Here is a 27,649-nt window from a genome sequence, read left to right as displayed (position 1 = left end):
TAGACATGGAACCATTGATCACTACCCGTTGAGCCCGACCATCTAGCCAGTTTTCTATCCACCTTATCGTCCATTCATCCAGCCCAGACTTCTTTAACTTGCTGGCAAGAATATTGTGGGAGACTGTATCAAAAGCTTTGCTAAAGTCCAGAAATAGCACATCCACTGCTTTCCCCTCATCCACAGAGCCGGTTATCTCGTCATAGAAGGCAATTAGGTTAGTCAGGCATGACTTGCCCTTGGTGAATCCATGCTGACTGTTCCTGATCACTTTCCCCTCCTTTAAGTGGTTCAGGATTGATTCCTTGAGGACCTGTTCCATGATTTTTCCAGGGACTGAGGTGAGACTGACTGACCTGTAGTTCCCTGGATCTTCCTTCTTCCCTTTTTTAAAGATGGGCACTACATTAGCTTTTTTCCAGTCATCCGGGACCTCCCCCGATCGCCATGATTTTTCAAAGATAATGGCCAATGGCTCTGCAATCTCATCGGCCAACTCCTTTAGCACCCTCGGATGCAGCGCATCCGGCCCCATGGACTTGTGCTCGTCCAGCTTTCCTAAATAGCCCCGAACTACTTCTTTCTCCACAGAGAGCTGGTCACCTCCTCCCCATACCGTGCTGCAGAGTGCAGCTGTCTGGGAGCTGACCTTGTCTGTGAAGACAGAGGCAAAAAAAGCATTGAGTACACTAGCTTTCTCCACATCCTCTGTCACTAGGTTCCCTCCCTCATTCAGCAAGGGGCCCACACTTTCCTTGACTTTCTTCCTGTTGCTAACATACCTGAAGAAACCCTTCTTGTTACTCCTAACATCTCCGGCTAGCTGCAACTCCAAGTGTGATTTGGCCTTCCTGATTTCACACCTGCATGCCTGAACAATACTTTTATACTCCTTCCTGGTTATTTGTCCAATCTTCCACTTGTTGTAAGCTGTTCTTTTGTGTTTAAGACAAGCAAGGATTTTACTGTTAAGCCAAGCTGGTCGCCTGCCATATTTACTTTTCTTCCTACACATCGGGATGGTTTGTTCCTGCAACCTCAATAAGGTTTCTTTGAAATACAGCCAGCGTTCCTCGACTCCTTTCCCCGTCATGTTATTCTCCCAGGGGACCTTGCCCATCAGTTCCCCGAGGGAGTCGAAGTCTGCTTTTCTGAAGTCCAGGGTCTCTGTTCTACTGCTTTCCCTTTTTCCTTGTGTCAGGATCCTGAACTCGACTATCTCATGGTCACTGCCTCCCAGGTTCCCATCCACTATTGCTTCCTCTACTATTTCTTCCCTGTTTGTGAGCAGCAGGTCAAGAAGAGCTTTTCCCCTAGTTGGTTCCTCCAGCATTTGCACCAGGAAATTGTCCCCTACACTTTCCAGAAACTTCCTAGATTGTCTGTGCACTGCTGTATTGCTCTCCCAGCAGATATCGGGGTGATTAAAGTCACCCATGAGAACCAGGGCCTGTGATCTAGCAACTTCTGTTAGTTGCTGGAAGAAAGCCTCGTCCACCTCATCCCCCTGGTCCGGTGGTCTGTAGCAGACTCCCACCACGACATTACCCTTGTTGTTCATACTTCTAAATTTAATCCAGAGACACTCAGGTTTTTCTGCAGTTTCATACTGGAGCTCTGAGCAGTCATACTGCTCTCTTACATACAACGCAACTCCCCCACCTTTTCTGCCCTGCCTGTCCTTCCTGAACAGTTTATATCCATCCATGACAGTACTCCAATCATGTGAGTTATCCCACCAAGTCTCTGTTATTCCAATTACATCATAATTCCCTGACTGTGCCAGGACTTCTAGTTCTCCCTGCTTGTTCCCCAGGCTTCTTGCATTTGTGTATAGGCACCTAAGATAACCTGCTGATTGTCCCGCTTTCTCGGTCTGAGACAGGAGTCCTCCCCTCTTGTAGTCTCCTGCTTGTGCTTCCTCCTGGTATCCCACTTCCCCACTTACCTCGGGGCTTTGGTCTCCTTCCCCCGGTGAACCTAGTTTAAAGCCCTCCTCACTAGGTTAGCCAGCCTGCTTGCAAAGATGCTCTTCCCTCTCTTCGTGAGGTGGAGCCCATCTCTGCCTAGCAATCCTTCTTCTTGGAAGAAGTTTTGGTGGGGCGGCGCTGGGGAAGGAGGGTTTGTTTCTGCAGGGCTGGACGGCCCTGGGGCGGGGTGTTTCTGCGGGGCAGGGTGGTTTCGGCCCTCGGCTGTTTTCTTTGGAGGAATGTGGCCCTCGCCGCTTTACGAGTTGTGCGGGCCTGGGCTAGATGATCTCCTGAGGTCTCTTCCAACCCTAATTTTCTAGGATTCTGTGTTTCTATGGAGGACAGGTCCATCAATGGCTGTTGGCCAGGGTGGGCAGGGATGGTGCCCCTAACCTCTGTCTGTCAGAAGCTGGGATTTGGGCGACAGGGGATGGCTCACTGGATGATTCCTGTCTGTTCATTCCCTCTGGGGCACCTGGCACTGTCCGCTATCGGCTGACAGGACACTGGGCTAGATGGAGCTTTGGTGTGACCCAGTCTGTCCGGTCTTCTCTTCTAAAGCTCTTCTCACATGCTCACATGTCCTCTCCGGGACAGAAGGACCCCCCACCGCCGAATTACCGCCGAAGCGGGACCCGCCGCAGGAGTGCACCCGGGTCTTCGGCGGTAATTCGGCAGCGGGGGGGGTCCTTCCGTTCCGGGACCCGCTGCCGAAGTGCCCCGAAGACCCGCGGTGGGGGCTGCACTTCAGCGGTGGGTCCCGCTTCGGCGGTAATTCGGTGGCGGGGGAGTCCCCGCTGTGGATCTTTGGGGCACTTTGGCGGCGGGTCCCGGAATGGAAGGACCCCCCGCCGCCAACTTACCGCCAAAGTGGGGGGCCCCCCGCCGCCGAAGACCCTAGTCCCCTGGAATCCTCTGGGCGGCCCTGTCAGTAACAGCTACAAGTTGCTGCCCTCACGCGCCATCAGAATCTGCTCCCTGCAATCGGAGGAGGGAAAGTCCCCCTGAAGGGGGGAAATTGGAGGGGTGGGGTGGGCAGAGGGACAAAACTGGGACAGTATCAGGGGTTCAGATGGGGGTTGCCCTGCCAGGTAGGTGAAGAAGGGAAAACCCCCAGCTAGAGGGAGGCAGAGGGGATAAAAGACCCCACAGATGGTGTGAGCCGGCAGCAGCAGTTCCACAGTAGGGTGTGGTGGATGGTAGAAGGACTCGTGTTCCTCACGGGATGGTCCATCTCAGCCCCCGCTCCCCAGGGCTGTGGTGTTAAAGGCTCCAGGTGGCCCAGTGCCCAGGCACCGCAGCTCTGCTCTAGCTGAAATGGTGACTGAGCTGCCAAGGGAAACGCGATTCAGGGAAATAGTTTAACCCCCCCTCCCCTGCATCATAAAACAAACTGATGATCATCAGTTCATCCCTTCCCCACTGAACTGCCCAGTGCTTGGCCCGGAGGTGGAGGCAGGAGGAGAGAGACAAGAGTGAGATTTCAGCATCTCCAGGTAGGTCCCACGGCTCCAGTAGCCCCAACAAACACTCTGGGGTACTTGAAAACTGGTGTTCTAGCGCCTCTCAGTCTTCTCTTCTCCAGATTAAACAAACCCATTTTTTCAATCTTCCCTCAAAGCTTATGTTTTCTAAACCTTTAATCATTTCTGTTGCTCTTCTCTGGACTTTCGCCAATTTGTTTACATCTTTCCTGCAAGGAGGCACCCAGAACTGGATACAGTGTTCCACTTGAGGCCTAATCAGCGTGGAGTAGAGCGGAAGAATTACTTCTTGTGTCTTGCTTACAACACTCCTGCTAATACATCCCACAATGACGTTTGCTTTTTTTGCAACAGCATCCCAGTGTTAACTCATATTTAGCTTGTGATCCACTGTGACACCCCCCCCTCGCCGAGATCCCTTTCCGCAGTGCTCCTTCCTAGGCAGTCATTTCTCATTTTGTATGTGTGCAACTGATTGTTCCTTCCTAAGTGGAGCACTTTGCATTTGTCCTTATTGAATTCCATCCTGTTTTCTTCAGACCATTTCTCCAGTTTGTCCAGATCATTTTGAAGTTTAATCTTATCCTCCAAAGCACTTGCAACCCCTCCCAGCTTGGTATCGTCCGCAGGCTTTATAAGTGCACTCTCTATGCCATGGTCTAAATCGTTGATGAAAATATTGATATAGCGTCTTCCCAGGGCTCTATCTTCCCTCAACCACGTCGGGCCCATGGCACCATGGGAGATGTGGTATCCACTGCCTCCATCTCCCATCACCACTGGGAGGCCCATGGCACCATGGCAATGGTCGTGTCTCCTGCCTCCATTTCCTGTTAGCCACTGCCAGGCCCAGCCCAGACTTCCCATTTCCGGTGTGAGTCCGGAAGCAGTAGTTGCCAGGAGGCGGTGCCGGGAAGGGTGAGGCTGGTGTCAGGAGAAAGCAGGAGGAGTAGGTTGGGTCCGTGCTACCGCGGGAAGTGCCGCCCTTGCTGTGAATGGGCCCTGCCGTTATGGGAGATGTCGTCTCCCTGCCCTGCCATGCTCTGCACCTGCCCCTGCCTGTCACTGGAGGTGCAGAATCCAGTCTGCGGAGCTGCAGCAGGGAACTTTTAGATGTAAGATTTAAATGGAGTTTTAGTGGCATTATTTTTTCATTTAAAAACAGAACAAAACAAACCTAATTTATCTCAAACCTACAAACAGGATTTTACAAACCATGAGTGTGGTTTAGGTCCTTAAAACCTTGCACAATTACACACAAATATTTACACACACAAATTCTTTTTTTGCCTAATATCCCTTGCACTGCTCTAATTATTTTTTTATAATACTGTATCCTGATTACATTCCCATTTTGTATAAGAGAACGCGAGTCAAGTTAACTTCCAGTAGAAACCCCATATATATATATATATATATATATATATATATAGTGATTTTGATTACAAACATTTCTGTGGGGAAAATCAGCAGCGAAATCATCCTGCCTGAGTATTGTGAGATTTTCCCAGGGCCCCCCAAGTTGCCCAAGGCCCCTGGGCATGGGCCCCCTATGCGTTAATCCGCACTGCAATGGTTGCAGAGCTCAGGATCCCACTTTGCAGAATGCTTGGAATGCTGGGCAGAGATGGAACATGTGGGGAGCTACCACCAGAGCCAATCAGAAGCCAGCGCTCGGAGACAAAGGGTCCGGTTTACATTCGGTTGTTGGCTGTTGGTGGAGTGGAGTGGAGGGAGCCAATATTAGGAAACACTATTTCCCTAGGAGGGTGGTGAAGAACTGGAATGGGTTCCCTAGGGAGGTGGTGGAATCTCCTTCCTTAGAGGTTTTTAAGGCCCAGCTTGACAAAGCCTTGGCTGGGATGATTTAGTTGGTGTTGGTCCTGCTTTGAGCAGGGGGTGGGACTAGATGACCTCCTGAGGTCCCTTCCAACCCTGATAGTCTATGATTCTAAGGACCCAGGTTCCATCCTCTTGGAGGAAAGAAACTCCATTGAGCAGCAGGCAACAGGGAGAAGGCTTGAGCCAGGCCTCGGGGTAGGGGTTGCAGGGCTATTGGTTTCTCTTTCTGGCTCTGCCACTGCCCTACTGTGGGGCCCTGGGCAGGTCATTTCCCATCTCTGTACCTCAGTTTCCCCATCTGTCCAGTGAAGGAATAGACACTTCTCAAACTCCTGGCAGTAGTGAGCCCTGATCAGACAATGCATGTTAAACCCTCTGAGCTCAGAAGGATAGTGGGTGAGTGTTTGGGAAAGAATTCTTACCGATTTCCCGTTGGACTCCATCCAAAGCCAATAACTAGGCCTGTTGATTATAATTTAAATGTATTTTTATGGATTTTTTAAATATTTTAAAATGTATTGATTTCAATTACAACACAGAATACAAAAACAATGAGGAGTCCTTGTGGCACCTGAGAGACTAATTTCAAAGTAGCAGCCCTGTTAGTCTGTATCCACAAAAAGAACAGGAGTACTTGTCACACCTTAGAGACTAACAAATTTATTTGAGCATAAGCTTCCGTGGGCTATACCCAAATTAATTTGTTAGTCTCTAAGGTGCCACAAAGACTCCTTGTTGTTTTTGCTGATACAGACTAATACGGCTACCCCTCTGAAGCAGAATACAAAGTGTACAGTGCTCACTATATATTATTTTTTTATTACAAATATTTACACCGTAAAAAAGATACAATTTCTTTTATTTTTTGATTCACCTCATACAAGTACTGTACTGCAATCTCTGTATTGTGAAAATGCAACTTACAAATGTAGACTTTTTTTTTACATAACTGCACTTGTAAACAAAACCAATGTAACACTTTAGATCCTACAATTCCATTCAGTCTTACTTGTTGTTCAGCCAATTGCAAGGACCAACAAGTTTGATTACATTTGCAGGAGATAATGCTGCCCACTTCTTATTGACAATATCACTGAAAGTGAGAACAGGTATTTGCATAGCACTATTGTAGCCGGTGTTGCAAGGAATTTACATGCCAATTATGTTAAACATTTGTATGTCCCTTCATGCTTCAATTTCTAGATTGCACTATCATTTTTTTTACAGTGCAAATATTTGCAATTCAAAATAATAATTAGGGCTATCACTTAATTGCAGTTAATGCATGTGATTAACTCAAACCAAATAACTGCATTATTTTTTGTAACAAGAATTAATCGCACACCAGGGCACCATGCTCAGGGGGAAGCTACTGTGTGTCTCCAGGGCAAGGATGCCCCTCCTCCCACCATGCTGCTCCACTGCTGCTCCCACCTCCTGGCCCTGCCCCGACCAAGCTGCCTGCCCACTGTCTGCTGCGCAGAGCTGGGGTAGGAGTCGGGGGCTGATGTTGGGTTTCCCCAATCTGGTAGCTACTGAGCGGGGTTTGGGGAACAGGCGGCATCTATCTGCTGTTGCCACTGGCTCAGGAATGAAGCCTGGACACCTGGGTTCTCTGCCTTCTCAGGCCGGGGAAGGAGTGTGGCCTGGGGCTACAGGAGGATGATACCTGTCCAGACTGACTACAGGTCTCTGTCACTGACCCCATTGCTCCAAAGGGGGTCCCTACACTGGGGAGCTTTGGGAGCAGCCTGCATGGTGATCCCTGCCAGTGTGTGCAGATCCCAGTCCAGTTGCCCCCCCGAGGGGCATGGGATGAGAGAGAGTCACCCCAGCTGGGGGGAAGACAGGCCCATTGGCGAGCGGCTACGTTGCCCCAGACTCACGGCTGCTCCCTGCTCAGTTCCAGGATGGACGTGCTGAGAAGGTATCTCAGGAGGAAGGCTCCGCAGGTGGCCCCGGAGCCAGAGGGGGGCAGCTGCCAGCATCCCCAGACAGAGAGCTGCCCCTCCAGCCGCATGGCATGGGAAGCAGGCCCCGGCCACCCCAGGAGATGGTCCTGCTCGGCCTTGCTCACCGGGAGGAAACCAGCCCCCAGGACTGGTGCCGAGCAGAGAGACACAACATCCAGGCCGAGATGGAGGTGGCCCAAGTTCAATCTGGGCAGGCAGGACTCAGCCCACGGCAGGAGCCAGGCAACGCAGCTCTGGGTTTGCTTCTGCTGGAAGGCCTGCCCTCAGCCCAGCCGCGTGGGCCAGCAGGAGGCATCCCCAGGGCAGGAGCTGGGGGATCGCTGCCTCAGCTGCTTAACTGTTGCCGGAGAGGAGAGCAGCCACTCTCTGGAGGTTCCCTGCAACACGGAGGCTGAGTGGTCCTCCACTGCAGGTGAGGAGACCCCCTGGGCATGGGGAGGAGCAGGGGGCCATTAACACCCAGTCACTCTGTCAGAGTCATTGGGGGGATCCCAGCCCTGGGGTCTGGCCTGAGCCACGTGAGCTCAATGACCTCAGCGGGAGTCGCAAAGCCACCCCCTGCAGTGGGGCATGGGGGGAGCTTCTGGGAAGTGGGTCCCTGATGCTTTGGGGCAACTCCCAGGGAGGATGGGACAGTGAAGGGCCCCATCTGCCATGGGCCCTGGGGCTGAGGGACTCTGAGAGGGGCAGTGTGGGGATCTCTCTGCCATGAGGCCCTGGGGCTGAGGGGTCTGTGGCAGGGTCAGTGTGGGGATCTCTCTGCCATGGGGCCCTGGGGCTGAGGTGTCTGTGGGAAGGGCAGTGTGGAGATCTCTCTGCCATGGGGCTCTGGGGCTGAGGGGGTCTATGGGAGGGTCAGTGTGGGGATCTCTCTGCCATGGGGACTAGGGCTGAGGGGTCTGTGGGAGGGGCAGTGTGGGGATCTCTCTGCCTTTGGATGCTAACATGGGAGGGGAAAACATTAAATCTTCTCTCCCCATCCCTTCACACCCCTGTCCTTCCTCTTCCCCCCTCCCCAGCAAGAGTCACCCTCTGCCCTTGTCTCTCTGATGCAGAGACCCCCACCAACCAGTCAGAGAAGGACCTTGCCCCTGAGGAGAAGGCTGAGGAGAATGAAGACCCAGCCGCAGGAGAGGAAGAGGAGGAAGAGCTAGAGACAGAGGAGGAGGAGAAGCAGGAAGAGCAAGTCCTGATCACAGAAAAAGAGGAGGAGATGGAGGACCTAGCCATAAAAGAGGAGGAGGACTTGACCACAGAGGAAAAGGACGAGGCGGACATATCCGTAGAGGAGGAAAAGAAGGAGGATGAGAACATGTCTGCAGAAGAGGAAGAAGAGGAGGAGGAGGAGGAGAACGTGTCTGCAGAAGAGGAGGAGGAGGAGCACCTCTCCACAGAAGAGGAAGAGGACTTGACCACAGAGAAGGAGGAGGAAGAAGAAGGTAAAAGAAGAGGAAGAAGAAGGTAAAGGAAGGACGTGGCCCTGGTGGAGGAACACCTGATCATGGAGCAAAAGAAAGAAGAGAAGGACCTGGCCATGGAGCAGGAAGAGGAGCACCTGCCTGTGGAGGAAGAGGAGGAGGACCTGGCCACGGTAGTGGAGCACCTGGCCATGGAGCAGGTGGAGAGGAGGAGGACCTGGCTACAAAGGAGGAAAAGGAGGACCTGAATTAGGAGGAGGAGAAGGAAGAGGACCTGGCAATGGAGGAGGATGAGGATGTGGCCATTCAGAAGAAAGAAGAGAAGGAAGAAGAGGTACTGGCTATGGAGGGAAAGGAAGTGGAGGAGGATTAGGACTTGGCCAGGGAGAATGAGCAGGAGGAAGAGGACCTGGTCACAGAGGAGAAGGAGGAGGATGTGGCCATGCAGGGGGAAGAAGAGGCGGAAGAGGAGGTAGAGGACCTGGCTATAGACTAGGAGGACCCAGGAACAGAGGAGGACGAGGATGTGCCAATGCAGGGGGATGAAGAAGAGCAGGAGATGGACCTAGCCCTGGAGGAGGAGGAGCAAGAGGACCTGGCCAGAGAGGAGGATGAGAAGGAGGAAAAGGAGGAGGAGAACCTGTCCAGGAAGGACCTGGCCATAGAGGAGGAAGTGGAGGAGGGGGAGGACCGGGCCATGGGAATGGAGCATGTGGTCATGGAGAAGAAAGCGGAAGAGGACGACTTGGATGAGGAAGAGGATGAGGAGGGCAAAGCCAAGTCCTCCTCCACCTCCATGGCCAGTTCCTCCTTGCCCAGATGCATAAATAGGGAAGTAATGAGTAGGAGCAAGGAGGGGATCTTACCTCTCTCTATAGCATTGGTGAGAGAGATAATGGAATGGTGACGTCCAGTTCTGGTGTCCGTGTTTTAAAAGGATGGTGTTAAATTGGAGAGGGTGCAGAAAAGAGTCACACAAATGATCTGAGAGCTGGAGAAAATGACCTACAGTGAGAGACTCAAATTGTAGGTGGGTGAAATTTAATGGCCTGGAACATTCAGGAGATCAGATGAGATGATCCAATGGTACCTTCTGGCCTTAAGCTCTATGAAACTCTATGAACCATCGTCTCCCCCGCTCCGATGTGCTTCACCGCACAGAAGGGTGGCTGGGCAGCCTGGAATGGCCCTGCTCCAAAGCGGCCCTGGCGGAGAAGACATCAGTGAGTGAGAGACGGCTGTGGGGACCTGGCGGGAGGGCAGGAGACCTTGGACAAGGAGGGGGTTCCCTTGGCAGGGAAGCAGATCGGTGGCACTGGAGAGGACAGCAAAGAGCAGGGATTCCTGGGGCTGAGGACTGGGCAGCAGCCAAGAGGAAATTCTGGGCATAAGCGCTGGGGGTAGGTGGAAATCGTGGGATTGGGGGGTAAGGCGAGGCTGGCGGTAGAAAGGTAGGGGGCAGCTGTGAGAGGCTGGGCCAAGTGGGAAGGGAAGGAAGGAATCGGGAGGACAGGGCCCAGCTGTGTTGCCAGAGGATCCTGCTGGCTGTGTCTGGGCAGCCTCTCTGGGAAGTGCCCAGGGGTCAGTAGGGCCTGAATCTGACGTTCTCCTTTGGGTCTTACAGGAACTAACTGAGAGCTGCCCCAGGACTCTGGGCCCAGCTCTGTCCTCTCCAGCTCCATGGACGGCACGTGAAACCTCCCGTACCAGAAGCTCCTGCCTGGCTCCCCCAGCTCCGGTGCTGCTCAGTCCAGAGACACTGCCTCTTCCATGGCCAGGTTCTCCTCCACCTCCTGAACAGCCTGCGGTGATGGGTAAGGGAACCCATGGCCACACAGAGACATCATGGGCACGGATGGGGATTGAATCTGGGCCCTTCACCACCATGGGCACAAGCCTGCCAGGCTCCCATTCAGGAAGCCATGGAAGGCTCCGCCTGCAGACACCCCCTCTCCATTCCCACTGCCAGACTCTTGCCTGTGGTGACAATGAAGGAGCAGGAGAACTCTAAGTGCCTCTTTTACTCGGCTGTTTAGCCATGGGGGCATTTTTTTTATCCTTGCACGGGTTTGTTTTTTGTTTTCGGTGTCCATTTAGTGTGAGCCTCTAGTACGGTGTTTTTAAACAGTCTCCGTGCGCTTGGCTGGCATTTCACCCTGGAATGTTGCTTTTAATTTCCATTTAACGAGCCGGCTCACGTCTGGGCAGTTCCCCTTTCTGAGGTTAAATGCTCCTGCGGTGGGTTTCTTGGGCATTTCCCCCTCCAGGGCTGTGCCAAGTGATTCCATCAGGGCTGTGATTGCAGAGAGTAACTACTCCAGCGTGGGGGCTGCACGGTGAGAGCTCACACCGTGCACTGTCCTAAGCAGAGAACGTCTCCAAGGACCGGCACTGCAGTACCGCTCCTCGCCAATGCCGCCTGGCTCTGCTGCATGTGGCCTGTCAGCCAGCAGGGGGTTGGTCTCTATTGTCACAAAAGGGGGATAAAAGGACTCTCCTTATCCATGTGAGGGCATTCAGCCAGTATTCACGGGGCGCTGGATGTCATCCGGCCCCTTGGCAGCTCTGAGCTCAGAAGGACAGTGGGTGAGTGTTTGGGAAAGAATTTCTACTGATTTCCCGTTGGGCTCCATCCAAAGCCAATAACTAAACTAGGGCTGTCAATTAATGGCATTTTGATCACACCGTTAAACAATAATAGAATACCAGGTTACATGTATTATCAATACTTTTGAATTTGTTTATAGTTTCAAATATATTGATTTCAATTACAACACAGAATACAAAAACAACGAGGAGTCCTTGTGCCACCTTAGAGACTAACAAATTTATATGGGCATAAGCTTTCGTGGGCTAAAACCCACTTCATCAGATGCATGGAGTGTAACAGACAGTAGGGAGGTATAAATACACAGCATATGAAAAGATGGGAGTTGCCTTACCAAGTGCAGGGGGTCAGTGCTAACGAGCCAATTCAATTAAGGTTGAGCTGGGCTAATCTCAACAAGGGGTGGAAGCATCAACCAAGAAGGGGTGGAAAGCATTTTTGTAGTGCTAATGTAGCCAGTGTAAACAAGGTGGCCCATTTAAAACAGTTGACAAGAAAGTGTGAGTATCAGCAGGGGGACATTAGATTTTTAGCCCACGGAAGCTTATTCCAAAATAAATCTGTTAGTTTCTAAGGTGCCACAAGGACTCCTCGTTTTTGCTGATACAAAACGTTTTTGCTACCACTCTGAAACCAGATCTTAAGTGGTTTCTCTGCTGGTACCCTGGCTCAGTTGCCTTCAGCTCTAGGTGGCCCTTTAGTGAGCAGGTGCAGTTCGGGTGTGTCTTGGAAGTATCCAGGTTTCCGTCTCTGTAAATTTTGACTAGAAATCTTCCCAGCACGGGATCATGAGATGTCTGCCACTTTTGACTGTGCCAGAAACACTGGGCCTATGAGAACGGATCTACTCCGGATGGTTTCAGCCTGTCCAGTCATGGCTGGAAAGCCAAAGCACAGAGTCTGCAGCATTAAGAGAAAGAACGGGGAATAACATCATCCAAACTCTTCTGATCTTTCCACAGGGCTCCATCCTGCTTCCAGGAGTGGGTGAAGGTTCAGGAGCCTTCATATGTCTCCTCCCCTCTGAGGAGCCAATCTTATTTTGTAATACACTGGAGAGGAATTGAGACATGACAAAAGGACAATAGTGAGTGGCAATGGGGGCAGGTGGCAGATTGGGATAGTGGAGTGAAATTCTTCCCCCCCTCCAGGCAATGAGGACCATTTACAAGGTCCTTTTCCTATGGGGATACCGAGAAGCCATCCTGGAAATGTATCCCTAGATGCTCATCCTCTGCATCAGGCAAGTGCAGTATGTGATGGATCTGCACTTGCCAACGACCCCATAGCAAATCTGTGGGCCACTGTCCCAGAATGTGGACAGAGCCACACCAGCAGCACATGGGGCCAGGCACCGCAGGATGTCAGCGTCACAGGTAAACAGGAGGAAGAGGGACCAGTTCAACTGGTTCTGTGGGCACAGTTAGGGGCCTCCATCTACACGGGAAAAAGAGAGTGCCAGAAGACACCTCAGGTGGTGTAAACTGACACAGCTTTGCTCGCTTATGCCAACTAAGGATCTGGCCCCACATGCCTGCTTGAGTCCTGTTACCGGTCACAGTAAAGAATCAAGTATTCAGCCGCATTGAGTGATGGCACCAACCATCTTAAGAAGCTACAGTGTCACTAACTGGTTACAAACTCAAGTAAACTGCAGTGTAGACAGGGCCCATTGGGCAGGGAAGCACCATGATATCACACTGGATCTATCCTCGGGGAGGCTAGCTCCTGCTGTCCATGCTGTGTGTGCCAGGGCATGTACAGATTTGCCGTGCTTGGGGCTGATCTCATTGCCTGACACTGGTATTTTTTTGTCATTAGCACAAAACAGTCAGTGGAGGCTGTGAAGACTCTTTTTTCCATGCCTGGATACTGGAAGGAATTTGCTGGCATCCAGTTACAGCAGAGTTGAGACATGATAGCCTCCCGCAATTACTACTCGCAGGGTATTGGCTTGATTGCAAGGTAGGAGCCCAACATTTCCATGTGAAATATTCCTCTGTTCCAGGCTGCCATCTCAGCCCAACAACTAGAGAGGAACTCTCTCTCCCCTTCGATAACCACAAGGGACTTTCTGCTCCATGTTCCAGAGCCATGATCGAGTTTGAGAACCCTCAGCTCCCTGCAGTTTTCAGAGAGGCTGTCACCATTGTCCAGAGTGAGAAGGAGGAGGAGCACAAAAATATTGCCATGACTTTCTGCACTGAGGTGAGATTCATTAGTTGACAGGCACAAGTGGGCTTTCTGGAGAGCAGCTGAGGCCAGTAAGCTCTGGGCACATTGTCAGCAGCTCAGCAGCCTTCCAGCCAGCTAGCTCCTCTCCGCACATGGATGGTGGTGGGGCATGGCACAGAGAGGGAGGGAGAGACAGGGTGAGATCGCTCCTGGCTGGATGTGCCTAGATGGGATCATGTGACAAGAGGAGATGTTTCTCTGGTGCCCCAAGGCAATGCTTCTCTCCTCACCTTTTCCTGGGGTTCTGCTTTTCTTCTGCCCCAGGGGTCGCTCCATGACACTTAATGGGCCTGGAGATTCCCCTTTCCTTGTAGATTTATATGTGACTTGTGTATTAGTCTAAGTTCTGGGAATGAACCAACTGAAAGAGCAGCACCTGGCTCCCTACACACCAGAGACTTTGTATGGGAGTAAGTGGCCATTTGGTAAAGATGAGTGTCCAGGAACAGACTCCACAGTAAGATCTCTGCTCCTCAACATGATGTTGATTTGGCTCTTTTCAGTTTCTTCAGAGTGCTTCTATTGCCACGACAGTGACAAAATCAGACCTTTGGGCGCAGTTCATGGAGTAGATCAAAGACACAAATCCCATCATACGCAGGCTCAGTCTACGGGGCCTTGGCAGTATTGTGCTTCAGCCAGAAAAAGTGAAAGGCATGGATTGTCCGGGGGACCAAGGAAGCCGATGTCTATCGAATAGCTCAGAAATGAGAGTGAGATCCCCACACAAGCCTTGGAGTGCCCCCACCATGGGTGGGGAATCTCCTGCTCAGCTACCTCCCTGTCAGAGCTCTTCTCTGCAAACCTCAGCCTCAGCGCCATGCTCCCAGCCCCTGCTGCCGCCTGACCTGGGGGAGAGGGGCCTGGCTCTGGGCATATGACCAGCTGTCTGGAGAACACAGGCCCCCAAAGAGGTGGAGATTTCCAGCAGGAAAGAGGTGGGTCGGGAATGGCCCAGCTCTCAGGGGCACTGAAGAGCAAAAGAAGTGCTGTGTTTTGTAGCAGCACCTCCCTGAAAGGCTCCAGCAGCTGCTCCTCCCCTTTCCCAGACCGGTCTCCAGCAGCCTTCCCTCCCTCTCCCCTCTCCTTTCCCCAGCACCTCCCACCGTCCCTCATGGCAGCAGCTCCTCCCCCCTTTCCTGCTCCTGATCACCCAGGGAGCAGAAGTGAGGGCCAGGCCCCATTACCCATGGGAGGGGAGCCCAGAGAAGCATCTTCAGCCAGCGACCTGGGAGGTCACTCAGCCATCACCTCAAGCCTTGTCTGGGGAAGGAAGAGCCAGAGGAGTGGTGGGGAAACAGAAGGGAATGGGCAGTGGAGAAGGGGAGTGGAGAGAAAGGGGGAAAACAGAGACTGAGAAAGGAGGGTCCCAGGGAGCTGGTCAAATGCAGCAGGAATGGGATAAGGATAGAGGCTCCCTATAATTTGCCTGTTGCCCCCGTCTTCACTCCCGACCCTCCCATGGCTATGGACTCTCCCCCCGACACTGCACAGGGTTGGATTCAGTGTCTCTCCCAGGCTGGGCTGGTGGAGGTGGGAGAAGAACATGGAGAGATTTGCCTCCTCCCTATAGACTCTAGTCAGCTGGGGTGAAACTGGATGTAGGATGCTGGTTTTTAAGGCCCAGCTTGACAAAGCCCTGGCTGGGATGATTTAGTTGGGATTGGTCCTGTTTTGAGCACGGGGTTGGACTGGATGACCTCCTGATGTCTCTTCCAACCCTAATTTTCTATGATTCTAGGTTTCTGTGCTCTCCAGATAGACATTGCGTCTAGGACACCATGGGGCTGCACGGCCCTGCACAGTGTCTCAGGCCCTGTTCTGCACAAGATGTCTATGGCGCTGGCCTGGTGGCCTCACTGCTCCCACGAGCCAAGTCAGTTATCACAGGGGGAACTGGAGCAGCGTGTGGATTATGACTCTGTTGCGTTATGCTCTGATCCTGCCTGGCTTTAACCAGGCTTCCCCACTCCCTGTGTGTCATTGCCCGGAGAGGGGCAGTGTGCGCTCCGCTGCCATTTTACTGCTTGGCAACGTGGTGAGCAGCGTGAAGGACCCGGATTAACCCATCGTGCAGCAGGAAATGATCCACTGCTTGCTCCCGCTGCTGCTGGATCTTGAAGACCAGGATGAGAGTGTGACACTGGTAAGTGCCATGGTCATTATTTCCTTAAGAGCAAAGAACCAGAATCCCCTGAGGCCCCCACTCCATTAATGGCCAGAGCCCCTTGCCTAAGTAGAGTCTTCTCCTCCCTGCTTCACTCCATGCTGGAACCTAGTGCCTCATCCATTCTCACAGCACAATTTGGAAGAAAAGCCTTCTGGGAAAGAGTCCTGACTCTCTATTGTAAAGACAGGCCTCAGGCCTTTGGGCTGCTGCATCCAAAGAGTCACAACAAGAGGCAGCAAAAGATCTGTACTTGCCCTTCGCTTCAGGGAGCTGATATCTGCCCACAGCCTTTTGGAAAGTGGGTGCAGCTGCCCTGACTTCTTCCCTGGAGCTCCTGAGAGAATTTCTCCAGGTCCCAGCTTCCCAGCATTCACCGGACGTTGCCCTCTTTCGTTGGGCCAACTGGGATGTGGAGGGAAGTCTGATCTGGGGGCCCCTTTGGTCTGACTCTTTGGGATCCCAAAGCTGACTCACGCTCTCATGCAGTCTCTTTGTGCAGAAGGACTAAACTGTGGAGATACTTTATGGCTCTTTCCAGGGCCATCCATAGAGGGGTGCAGGGCCTGGGACAACCCTTCCCTTCCGCATGAGGCCCCACCCCTTCACCCAAGCCCCCGCCCCGTGTCTTTCCCACCCATGCTTAACCCATTTCCTACTCCCGTTCCACCCCAAACCCCATCCCCCTCCTCTGCTGAGCGATGCTGGGAGCCAGCGAGCATAGCAGGGCCTGGTCAGTATAACTGCTGCTGGGCCCCATGCCACCCAGGTCCAGTGTCCCCCTCAAGCATGGCGCACCTCAAGGTTCAGGGCAACAGGCAACCGCCCCGAACTGTCCAAAGGACAGGACGGCTCTGGCTCTCTCCAGACAATTCTCAGTTCCTTCTCCTGAGCACAGTCCTGTGTACAACAAATGACAGGAATCTCCACTAGCAGGAAAAGCAGGAGAACAAGGGATGGGGAAGGTTCCATGTCCCCCAGACTGTCCCTCTCTCAGTGAGAACCTTCTTGGTCTCACCTTCTCTTGCAGAGATGCAAACTGACACTCTTCCGTTGCGCAGTGTTTCTCAGGTGGGCTCAATTGAAGACGCTGTTCCGCAGCATGGCCTGGGATGGCGCCACATAGCTCTTGAAGTGTGCCTGGAAGTGCTTGGTAGGTGAATTCCCTTTGCCCTGAGAGTGATGAATGGGGACTTGACGGAGACCTTTCTAACCCCACACCCTGAGTACCAAGGGGAATTTCTTCTCCCCTCTCATTAGCCCGTGAAGTCAGAGGCAGTCCCTTCCACAGGGTCTCAGGTTTTTTGTTTTTTTTTAGTTGTTTTCCAATCTGCCCCTTCTCCCCTCCCCAAACCTGCCTCAGTCCTGCCTCTGTGTCCTGCCTGTGCGGACTCTGCTCCGTTTGCCTGTGCGGTCGGCACATTGACCGTGTACCCCGCTGCTGCTGTCTGCGGCCCCCGCTGCACTGCAGGCGCTGTGGAGTTAGAAACGCTGTGACTCCTTCGCTCCCTCTGCAGCTGGCCCTGACCCAAGCCTGAGAGGGTCCGGTTGTTTTCCCACCTGGAGCTGACCCCTGTAGCCAGGTCCCATCCGCTTCGGTCGGGTGGCAGGACTCTATTCCAGGCTCTCTGCTGGTTCATTTCTGCAGGAGTTACAATCTCTTCACATTTTTAAAATTTTTCTCCACAACTGCCAGACCTGCAAACTTTTGTTTTTGAAAATGAAAGCTGAGGTTCTGGAGAACACAATAGTAACTCCAGAGAGGTGCTGCTATGGCGCATGGGCTCATACTGGCTGTTGCCATGCCCTGGCTCTATGCTTTGGCTTCCCTGGACTAGTCGCTGTGGGGAGAACATGTCATTTGTATATTGTGCGTTTTTTCCTTCTTTCTTCCTAGATGCAGAACAACAGCCACATCCCCAAATTCCTGTTCTAGGCCTTAGAGTACCTGGAAAGCTCACAGACAACAATCAGACATTCTGCAGCCCTGTTCATTGGTAAGCAGAGCAACTTCACTCGAGCTTTCTTGAACTGCTTCCTTCAAAGCCCTTTTCTAGACTGCTGCTCTGTTCCCTCCGACAGCCCCAGAATCTTAACACTGTGTGTGTGTGTGTGTGAAGGGAACAACTTAGCTGTATTACTGCACCAACGACCCCTGCCCGCAACTACGTTTTGGCTGCACCTAGGGAAGCCAGCATGATGTGAATTCAATCTTCTTTGGAAATCAGCCTCTCAGTATCTTCTGGGCCCCTGATTTTTTATCTAATGTGCTTTGTGAACAGATGTAAGGAATGTATTTAATTTCCCAAGGGCTGTCTTGGGGCAATGGCTGCATCTTTAGCAGTTTTCAGCGAAGGATTTGAAAAGTAATGAGATCCATGGTATGTCTAGGGGCGTGTCTGCACTACGAAATTCAGTGGATTTTATAGAAGTTGAGCTTTAGCAACCAATTTTATACAGTTGATCATGCTTGTCCCCACTAAGCGCATTAGGTTGGTGGAGTGTGTCCTCAGTACCCTGGCTAGTATTGACTCATGGAGTGGTGCACAGAGGGTTGCTATCCCACAGTCCCCGCTGCCCATTGGAATTCTGCGTTAAGCTCCCAATGCCTGATGAGGCAAAAACATTGTTGTGTGTGGTTTTGGGTACATGTTGTCAGTCTCCCCTCCCTCCCTCTTTGAAAGCAACGGCAAACAATCATTTCGCACCTTTTTTCCTGGGTTATCTGTGCAGATGCCATGGCAGATACCATGGAGCCCGCTCCACTGCACACTGCTTTTGTGAGCACTGTAACCACCTCGCGCATTATCCTGCAGTATGTGCAGAGCCTAGCTAGGAGCCACCAGCATAAGGAAGATTGTGAGGAGGACATGGACACAGATGTTCCTGAAAGCACGGGATGTGGCGATTGGGATATCATGGCGGCATTGGGGCATGTTGATACAGTGGAACACCGATTCTGGGTCTGGCAAACAAGCATAGACTGCTTGGACTGCATAGTGTTGCAGGTATGGGACGATTCCCATTGGCTGAGAAACTTTCGCATGTGTAAGGCCACTTTCATGGAACTTTGTGAGTTGCTTTCTCCACCCTGAAGAACAGGAATACCAAGATGAGACCTGCCCTGACAGTTGAGAAGCGAGTGGCGATATCCCTGTGGAAGCTTGCAACACCTGTCTGCTACCGGTCAGTCGGGAATCAATTTGCTCTGTTCCCTCCGACAGCACCAGAACCCTAAAAGAGTGTGTGTGTGTGTGTGTGTGTGTGTAAAACTACCGTGGGGGCTGCTGTGATCCAAGTAGCCAAGGCAATCAATAACCTTCTCCTAACAAGGGTAGTGACTCTTGGAAATGTGCAGGTCATAGTAGATGGCTTTGCTTCAATGGGGTTCCCTAACTATGATGGGGCAACAGAGGGAACATGGATCCCTATCTTGGCACTGGACCACCTTGCCAAAGAGTACATAAACCGCAAGGGGTACTTCTCTATGGTGTTGCAAGCACTAGTGGGTCACAAGGGCCATTTCACCGATATCAACGTGGGACGGTCGGGAAGGTGCATGATGCTCACATCTTTTGGAACTCCGTGCTGTTAGAAAACTGCAAGAAGGGACTTTCTTCCCAGATCAGAAAATTACCATTGGGGATGTTGAAATGCCAATAGTTATCCTTGGGGACCCAGCCTACCGCTTGCTCCCATGGCTCATGAAGCCGTACATAGGCAGCCTGGACAGTAGTAAGGAGCAGTTCAACTGTAGCCTGAGCAAGTGCAGAATGGTGGTAGAATGTGCCTTTGGACGTTTAAAGGGGCGCTGATGTTGTTTGCTGGGTAGGTTAGACCTCAGCGAAAGCAATATTCCTGTTATTGCTGCTTGCTGTGTGCTCCATAATATATGTGAGAGTAAGGGGGAGATGTTTATGGCGGGGTGGGAGGTTAAGGCAAATCTCCTGGTGGCCAATTTTGAACAGCCAGACACCAGGGCAATTAGAAAAGCACACCAAGGCATGCTATGCATCAGAGAGGCTTTGAAAACCAGTTTCATGACTGACCAGGCTACGGTGTGACAGTTGTGTGTGTTTGTCCTTGATGTGAAGCTGCCTCCTTTGGTGAATGTGCTTCCCTGTAAGCCAATCCCCCTCCCCCTCTTCGACCACAGCTGGAACAGGAAATAAAGTCTCTATTGTTCTGAATCCATTCATTCTTTATTTTAAAAAAAAAGATCTCTGACAACGCTGACTAGTAAAAGGTAGCCTAGTCGGGGTGGGATAGGAGGGTAGGACAAGATCACAGTGCTTATTGTAGCCACAGTATAAATCAAAGCTGTTTGAATGACAGCCTTCTGTTGCTTGGGCCATCCCCTGGAGTTGAGCAGCTTGGTGCCCGTAGCCTCCCCACCCCTGCGTTCTTGGGCATCTGAGTGAGGAGGATCTGGAACTTGGCGAGGAGGGCAATGGATGCAGCAGGGTTCTGAAGTCTAGTTGCCTTTCCTGCAGCTCCACCAGACGCCTCATCATGTCCGTTTGCTCCCGCATTAGCCTCAGCATCTCCTCCTGCGTGTTCCGATCACGCTCACTGTATGCTTTCCTGGCCTCTGCCACTGAATGCCTCCATGCATTCAGCTGTGCCCTATCAGTGTGGGAGAACTGTGTGAGCTCTGAAAATGTCATCAGTAGTGTGTTTTTTTTCGCCTTCTAATCTGCGATAACCTCAGGGATGAAGTTGATACAGGGAGCATAGAAACATTTGGAGCTGCAGGATGGGGAAAGGGAGAGTAGAATTTAAGAAGATACATTTCTGAGAACAAAAGGGACACTCTTTCACAGTGAATCAAGCCATTCACAGCAGACAGCATATGTGTTTTAGGTACAAGGTCGCACTTTGTCTTTTATATTGAGTGCCTGCCGGTATGGTGACACATCACACACAGCTGGGCAACAGAATTCGGTTTCCAGGCAGCCATGGTAAGCCAAAGGGTATGCAGGGTTGGCTTCTTCCACGTTCATCACACGTGGGAATGGTTTCAAACTGCAGTACCCTCCTTTCCCATAGCAACCAATGCCGGTTGGGTTTGCTGTTTAAAAGGAGGGGCTGTGGTTTTGGGGTAGATGTGTAGCACACCCCTCCCCCCCATTCCCTACATGAATATTCTCCAGGATGATCCCTTTTAGCCAAGTGCAAACAGCCCAGCATGACTGGGGTCTAATGTGCTGGGGATCACCAAACAGAGGGGATTACTGTTCCCTTACAAAAATTCCCCTATTTCAACCAGATGACCATGAATGATATCACTCTCCTGAGGCTGACACAGAAAGATAAAGACTGAATGTTGCATGAATGTGACCAAAACCCAGGACCATTTGCTGCCATGCTTTGTGCTGCAATGATTCCAGACTACTTGCTACTGGCTTGATGTGGTAAAGTGACCTACCGTGGAGGACGAAATAAGGCAGTCCTCCCCAGAAACCTTCTGCAAAGGCTTTCAGAGTACCTCCAGGAGAGCTTCATGGAGATATTCCTGGAGGATATCCGCTCCATCCCCAGACATGTTAAAAGACTTTTCCAATAGCTTTACTGGCTGTGAATGCATCCCAATTGTTCAGGGCAAATCAAACATTAAACACAATTGCTTTTAATCACTGTAGTGTAGTTAGATGGCGCCTTCTCCGCCTTCAGGGTCCGGGAACAATTCGCCCTGGGAGGGTATTGGCTCCAGGGTGAGGAAATGGTTCTGGCTGCTGCGGAGAATGGATTCTCCGCTTGCCTGCTGCGCATTCTCCTCCTCCTCCTCTTCCTCATCCACAAAATCCTCTTCCGTGTTGCACGAGGCTGCCACCTTGCAGGTGTCCACAAACAGTGGTGGGGTAGAGGTAAGGTCCCTCCCAGAATGGCATGCAGCTGATCATAGAAGCGGCATGTCTGTGGCTCTGACCCGGAGTGACCATTTGCCTCCTTTGTCTTGTTGTAGGCTTGCCTGAGCTCCTAAATTTTCACATGGAACTGCTGTGTGTCCCTGGTGTGGACTCTTTCCACCATGCCCTGTGTGATTTTGGCATATATATCAACATTTCTTCTGCTTGATCGGAGTTCTGCCTGCACAGATTCTTCTCCCCATACAACAATCAGATCCAGTGTCTCCCATTTGCTCCACACTGGAGCTCGTTTGTGATTCTGGGACTGCATGGTCACCTGTTCTGCTGAGCTCGCCATGCTGACCAAACAGGAAATGAAATTCAAAAGTTTTTGGTGTTTTTCCTGTGTACCTGTCTAGTGCATCGGAGTTGAAAGTGCTCTCCAGAACAGTCACACTGGAGCACTCTGGGATAGCTCCTGGAGGCCAATACCATCAAATTGCACAGTACTGAATCTACAGTACTGCAGATTCAACCCAGGAAGCTTGATTTTTGCACTACTTCCCTCATCAGGAAGGAGTACAATGGTTGATTTTAAGAGTCCTTTAGGTCGTTGGAATGGGGTTGGTTGTGTAGACACATTACTTATAAAATCGACCTAACGTGGCTAAATTTGACCTAACCTTGTATTTTAGAGCAGGCCTAGGAAAGACTATCCACCATTACTGCGATTTGTTGTCTGAAACAGTGAATGAAGATGGCATCTCCCGCCTGTATGAAGGTAAGGAAATACCTCTGTGTGTTAGTGCCTCTGTGGGAAGTACAGAGGTGCAGCACAGGGCCTGAACACAGTTTGAATGTGTCCCTCTCTGTCTAAGGACAGAGCTTAAGAAAGAAGGATGGTCACGCGAGCTTTCATCGAGGTGCCACTATATGTGTATGGGAGCAGGGGAATTCCATCTCTAGCTCCTAGAATAGAGCTGTGTGGGGAGACTGTTGTCATAAAGGTCAGAATGTCTCTAAAGGAAGGCCTGACAGAATTGAAAAGGGCTGTTGTTATTAGTAAGGGTGGTGGTGGTGATGATGATGATGACGATTACCCTCTGTAGGGAAAGATTCATCACCTGCCCTCCCTGTAAGGGCGTCTTTGCAGGCCAAGGAACTTCACTCCGAGATTGGTTATCAGCTCATAGGAAAACCCATGAGTGCACATGGGAAACACTTTTCCCTGTGAACTCTTAAGGAATGAAGGCACAGGGCCACAAAGGATTTCAATAAACATTAGGAGCCTAAATCCCTTTGTGGATCTCAGCCTAAATGTCTGATGGTTTAACACCTCTGCAGCTGTCAATTTCCTATTCCACCAAAAGAACAAGTGCCCCCAACTGTCTGTGTGTATGGGTGTGCATGTGTATGCCGGCGGAGGGGGAACTTATGCAAAAATGGGGGCTCCTCTCTCTCCAGGGCTATTTTGGGAGTAGCTGAGTTGTTGTTTCTGTGCCCCCAGACTCTTGGGTAGCTAATAGCATGTGGCAATGGCCATCTGAAGGGGAGGTTTCCTAGGCACCAGTTACATCAGCACCATGGGGCTTCCAACCCGTTTCCTCTTTGTTTCAGCTTTTCAAGAAGTGCCTTTGAAATCTGACAGGACCAGAAGGTACATCCTCAATAGACATTACAAATGGTTGCAGAAACTTGGAAATCTCATGTCAGGTTCTGCATTCGACTAGGGAACCAGGACCAATACAGAAGACCTCTTCATCCTGCTATGGTATGTACAGCAGATGCTTATCAACTCTTTGGAACCTGGGCTGACCAGTGAGATGTATATTGGCAGATGACACACAATTATGTAGGTTACTCGGCCCTAGAGAAGACGTTGAAGAAGTTCAAAGGGATCTGTGATGGGTTGGGTCACAGAGATCCCCTTTGGACTGTCATCTGATGTGCTGAAATTACCTCCAAGCCTGTTTTCCCTGCCAGCCTGGGCCCCCCAGAACCCCGTCTTGTGACCAGACATGCTAGCCTGCCCAACACAGACCCAGGGTCCACGCCCCCAAAGCTGTAGGCTTCACTGAAAACAGCTCAGCAAGTTAGAGGGGAATGATCACATCCCTTGATCTGCTGGCAATGCTCCTATTTATACAGCCCAAAATGCCATTAGCCTTCTTGGCAACACTGTAGACTCATATCCAGCTTCTTGTCCACTGTAACCCTAGGTCCTTTTCTGCAGAACTGCTGCCTAGCCACTCGACAGGTGCACTTCTGAACTGTGGGTCTGCACTGACCAGGGACAACAACTATGAGTGGGGTGTTAAGGGTGGGGCACACTACAGGAACTTTGGAGTTGGACTCAAGAACCTGAAGCAAAAGACACTGCCCAGCATACACTGGGAAGGGCGTCTTGCTCATGCTTTTATGTCTATGGATACCGCTTGACTGTTTTCTCAGATTACTTTTATTAAAGAAACGCTGCTCGGACTCTGTGCTTGCGAGAGGGGAAGAATTGCCTCTTAGAGGCACCCAGGCGGTACAGTGACATTTCCCCAGGTTCCTGGGTGGGGGCTCGAGCCGGTTCTGGTTGCATTGTTGAAAAGGAACCCCCTAGGTATTGAACCTGCCCTTCTCGCTGCCCACTTCAACTGGCAGAAGGGTTACAGACTGAACAGAACAGAACATGGGGGAGCAGCAACACCTGGCTGCTAACGGGGCAGTTGGCCAGACCTTGACTGACCAGGTTAAACTCCCAACTGCTCATTAAATACTGATATAAAATCCTCTGCAGACTGTGCCCCATTTCCCCAAATTATCAAATAATGAACCCAACGCAGGTCTCTCGAGCACCTGCCCCTCCCCTACTGCTCCCCCCCAGCTGAACAAGGGACCTTCTAACTCTATCCCCGTTCCTGCCTCCTCTTAACATGCCGTTGCCCAGCGCTCCCCACTGCCCATGTCAATGGCAAAATCTGAGGAGGTTTTATGTTAATATTTAATAATTAGATGGAGAAATGTAAAATCTAAGGCCCGGGCAGTTGTGTCCCTCCAAAACAGGGAGGAGTTGCTGTTGTTCTAATGACTGGGGGGGACCCAAAGGGATTTCACTGCAATCTGTCATCATTAGGAAGAAAATGGAGCAAAGTCTGAATATTTGATAACAAGAGAGAAGTGTGGCAAGATCTCTTGGGGAAGGAGCATCGATATTCAACAATCAGACAGTAAAAGGCAAAATCTGAGGGGAAATCGAATCAAAATTAATTAAATAACTGGAAAGTGCTGGTTCCCCTGGCCCTGCCTTTGACACGGGCAGCAGGGAGCCATGGGGGACAGGGACACTGCGTGAACAGGGGCAGGGAGGGGGATGGAGCCAGAAGGTCCCATGGCAGTTGGGGGGCAGCAGTGGGGGAGGGTCAGCAGCTGGGACTGTGTAAACGGGCCGGGCAGTCTCAGTGGGGACATGGCTCGTCCCTTCCCCTCCAGTGACCCAGCCGTGCCCCGTCGCTGGCACAGAACAGCCCCTACGTTCCCACCCATGCCGGGGTTTTGTCTGAGCACTGGGGGAAACAACCCCCCACCCCCTGGGGCCATTTGTCCTGAGCTTGTGGTGACAGAGGGGAGGGAATGTGAGGGGCCGGGGCAGGAGTCTGTGGCCACTCTGGGTCCTGCCCAGGCGAACAGGGGCAGTGAAGCAGAGAGCAGCCCCCTGGGGTGGGGGTGGGCCCCTTAACCCCCCCCCGCTTCTCCACCCCGCCTGAGGCAGTAAAACAGCTTGTCAGGGACTGGCCAGCTCTGCCATAGCAGCCAGGGGGAGGCTCCTGGCTCTGATCTTCATTAACTACGGGGCGAGTCACATTCTTCAGCAACATGTCGGTTTTATTGGGTGTAAAGGGAGAAATAATTGGAATCAGAGACGTGAGGGGAAAGTTGGTCACTGGGGGGTTTGACCCCCTCCCCCTGCAACACCCTGACATGGAGAATGACGCAGGGCAACAGCTTCCCTCCAAAAAAGGAGAAGTTGCTGCACTTAAAACATGTGAGGGAAAAATCCCAACCGGAGAGGAGTTTCTGTCAGTAACTGGTAATGACGTGGGAAAGAGCAAACCCGGAGATTTGACCTGTGTTCAGTCATGAGTGAGATGTACAGGGGGAAACAATCTGGTGCTCAGACTTGAGGCAAAAATTGGTCCTTTGGGAGTTTAGTTCCCCTCCTCCGCACTGGGGTAATGACTTGGGGCAACAGTTTCCCTCCAGAACAAGACGTGGTGGCAGCAGACAGGGACTGGGGAGCCCAGAGCCGCAGAGGATTTTCCATCAGTATTTGAGAATTAGACAGAACGTGACACAATCTGAGGAGATTTTATATCAGTCGCCAGTAACGAGAGAGATGAGGCCGAACTGAAGGGTGTTTTACATCTAATTTGGGCATTCAATGGGAAATGGGGGAAATCAAGGGGGGTTGGTCAATGATGGGTTATCAGAGAGAAAAGGGCGAAATCCAAGGGAACTTTCCATCCACACTCAGTCACTACCTGGGATGTGCTGGGTCCCCAGGCCCTGCCATTGACGTGGGCAGCAGGGAGCCCGGGGCGATGCCGCGTTACCAGGGTGGGGGGGCTGTAACCCCTGACCATAATGGGGGCTGTGCCTGCCCCCCTGCCAGGCGACCCCCCCCGAAGCAGGGTAGTTGGGCTTTGCATGGCAGTTGGGGGGGGCAGCAGCAGGGGAGGGGCAGGTGACTGGCAGTTGGTCGGGGGAGGGGGTAGCTGGGCTTTGCATGGCAGTTGGGGGGGCAGCAGCAGGGGAGGGGCAGGTGACTGGCAGTTGGTCGGGGGAGGGGGGAGCTGGGCTGGGCGGAGAGGGGGCGGCAACTGGGACAGGGAGGCCTGGGGCTGGACAGTTTCATTTGGGGATATCTTATGTTGGGGGGAAATGAGGCAGAACCTGACGGGGAGGGGGGTGACAGAGAAATGTTCAATAATGTGAGAGAAAAGGGAAATGTGAAAGGATTTTATCTCCATATTTGATAATCACAGACAAAAAAGGGCAAAACTGGAGATAATTTTCTTTTCAATGTTTGAGACAAGTGACAAAACCTGAGGTGATTTTATTTCCAACTGCGAGAATGAGAGAAAATGGCAAACAGATGCTGACTCATGTCCAGTAATTTTTAAACTGGCCATTCCTGAAGCTGATCCAAAGAGGGGAGAATAACTGGCGGGCTGAGCACCTTTGTGGGGTCTCTCGGGGCGCAGGGGAGACCTGACAAGATGCTGAAGATGTTCCATCCTGAAAAAAAGAACCGTTCTGACGTTTGTGTGTTTCCCTCCAGCAGCATCCGGGCAGGGGAGCCTGGTCTTCCCTGCTGCTTCTGCGGCTACATGAGAAGGTTTCTCGTTGGAGATGGAGGGGCTAAATCTGGGAGGAAAAGATCTGTTTTTTCCAGTGTGTTCCAGTTGAATAAGTATCACAAAAACAAATACAAAATGTTTTTGAACTGGCAGAATGAATCGAACGATCAAGTCATTTAAGGCAACCTATTTAAAAATACGTAGGCACCTAAAGATGCAGATAGACAACTAGTGAGACTTTCAAATGTGCCTCCATGCCTAACTCTCATTAATTTCATCTGTATCAACAGGCACCTATAACTGAGGGACCTTAGCGCTGTAGCAACCCTGGCATGCAGCAGCAGCAGAACTGCAATTGTCTCTGCCTCAGTTTCCCTTAGCTGGTTCAGGGATGGAACTTATATCTGTCAGTCTTTAGCTATGTCTACACTTAAAAGTTCAAAGCACAGTCATGGCTTTGCAGCACTGTAACTTGCTGAGCTTGGGGGTGACAGTGGTGTGTTTTTAAACCCCCTGAGTGAGAAAGTTGCAGCGCAGTAACTTGCCAGTGTAGACAAGCCCTTTGTCTGTAGCTCCAGTCCTCCAGCTGACTGACTTGTGTCTCTTCGCTTTCGGGTCTGAAAGGAGTCTGGCCCCAAGCAAAGTGCTGCTGGCTCAAGTGTCCCAGGGGTTTGGGCCTTTGACTCAGGGCTCTTCTAACCTGTAGCAGGGTGGTCACCCACTCCTGCCCCGAGGAGCTTAGAAGAGCCCAGCAGAGG

The 27,649-nt window shown here is 51.6% G+C and overlaps 1 protein-coding gene across 11 annotated transcripts; it reads left to right on the top strand.

Annotated features, from left to right (window-relative positions):
* Nucleotides 1-5,443: 5,443 nt before the first annotated feature.
* LOC123360602 (ribosomal biogenesis protein LAS1L-like) lies at nucleotides 5,444-24,718 on the top strand. Of its 11 annotated transcripts, none has more exons than XM_045001250.1 (14): nucleotides 5,444-5,692; nucleotides 7,200-7,681; nucleotides 8,289-9,910; nucleotides 10,312-10,501; nucleotides 12,258-12,382; nucleotides 13,117-13,260; nucleotides 13,386-13,503; nucleotides 14,034-14,468; nucleotides 15,272-15,676; nucleotides 16,728-16,850; nucleotides 17,595-17,694; nucleotides 22,242-22,327; nucleotides 23,164-23,317; nucleotides 23,766-23,847. In XM_045001250.1, the coding sequence occupies exons 2-3, from the start codon at nucleotides 7,207-7,209 to the stop codon at nucleotides 8,732-8,734; spliced, it is 921 nt and encodes a 306-aa protein (XP_044857185.1). In that variant the 5' UTR covers nucleotides 5,444-5,692; nucleotides 7,200-7,206; the 3' UTR covers nucleotides 8,735-9,910; nucleotides 10,312-10,501; nucleotides 12,258-12,382; nucleotides 13,117-13,260; nucleotides 13,386-13,503; nucleotides 14,034-14,468; nucleotides 15,272-15,676; nucleotides 16,728-16,850; nucleotides 17,595-17,694; nucleotides 22,242-22,327; nucleotides 23,164-23,317; nucleotides 23,766-23,847. The 11 variants fall into 11 exon arrangements, with proteins under 11 accessions (XP_044857185.1, XP_044857177.1, XP_044857178.1 ...); XM_045001242.1 differs by lacking the exons at nucleotides 5,444-5,692; nucleotides 23,766-23,847 and adding exons at nucleotides 6,455-6,786; nucleotides 24,668-24,718; XM_045001243.1 differs by lacking the exon at nucleotides 5,444-5,692 and adding an exon at nucleotides 6,455-6,786 and having other exon boundaries at nucleotides 23,780-23,857.
* Nucleotides 24,719-27,649: the final 2,931 nt, after the last annotated feature.

Source organism: Mauremys mutica, unplaced genomic scaffold (genome assembly GCF_020497125.1).
Source record: "Mauremys mutica isolate MM-2020 ecotype Southern unplaced genomic scaffold, ASM2049712v1 Super-Scaffold_100286, whole genome shotgun sequence".
In the NCBI taxonomy this organism is placed as follows: domain Eukaryota; kingdom Metazoa; phylum Chordata; order Testudines; family Geoemydidae; genus Mauremys; species Mauremys mutica.
The sequence above is the reverse complement of the archived record's forward strand: the minus strand, read 5'-3'. Positions and strand labels throughout refer to the sequence as shown.

Coding starts and splice junctions, on each gene's coding strand:
- LOC123360602 (XM_045001242.1), top strand. CDS start 6,578: ATGCATGTGATTAACTCAAACCAAATAACTGCATTATTTTTTGTAACA. Junction 6,787..7,199: donor GTCTGCTGCGCAGAGCTGGG/GTAGGAGTCGGG, acceptor CTCCCTGCTCAG/TTCCAGGATGGACGTGCTGA. Junction 7,682..8,288: donor TGAGTGGTCCTCCACTGCAG/GTGAGGAGACCC, acceptor CCCCCTCCCCAG/CAAGAGTCACCCTCTGCCCT.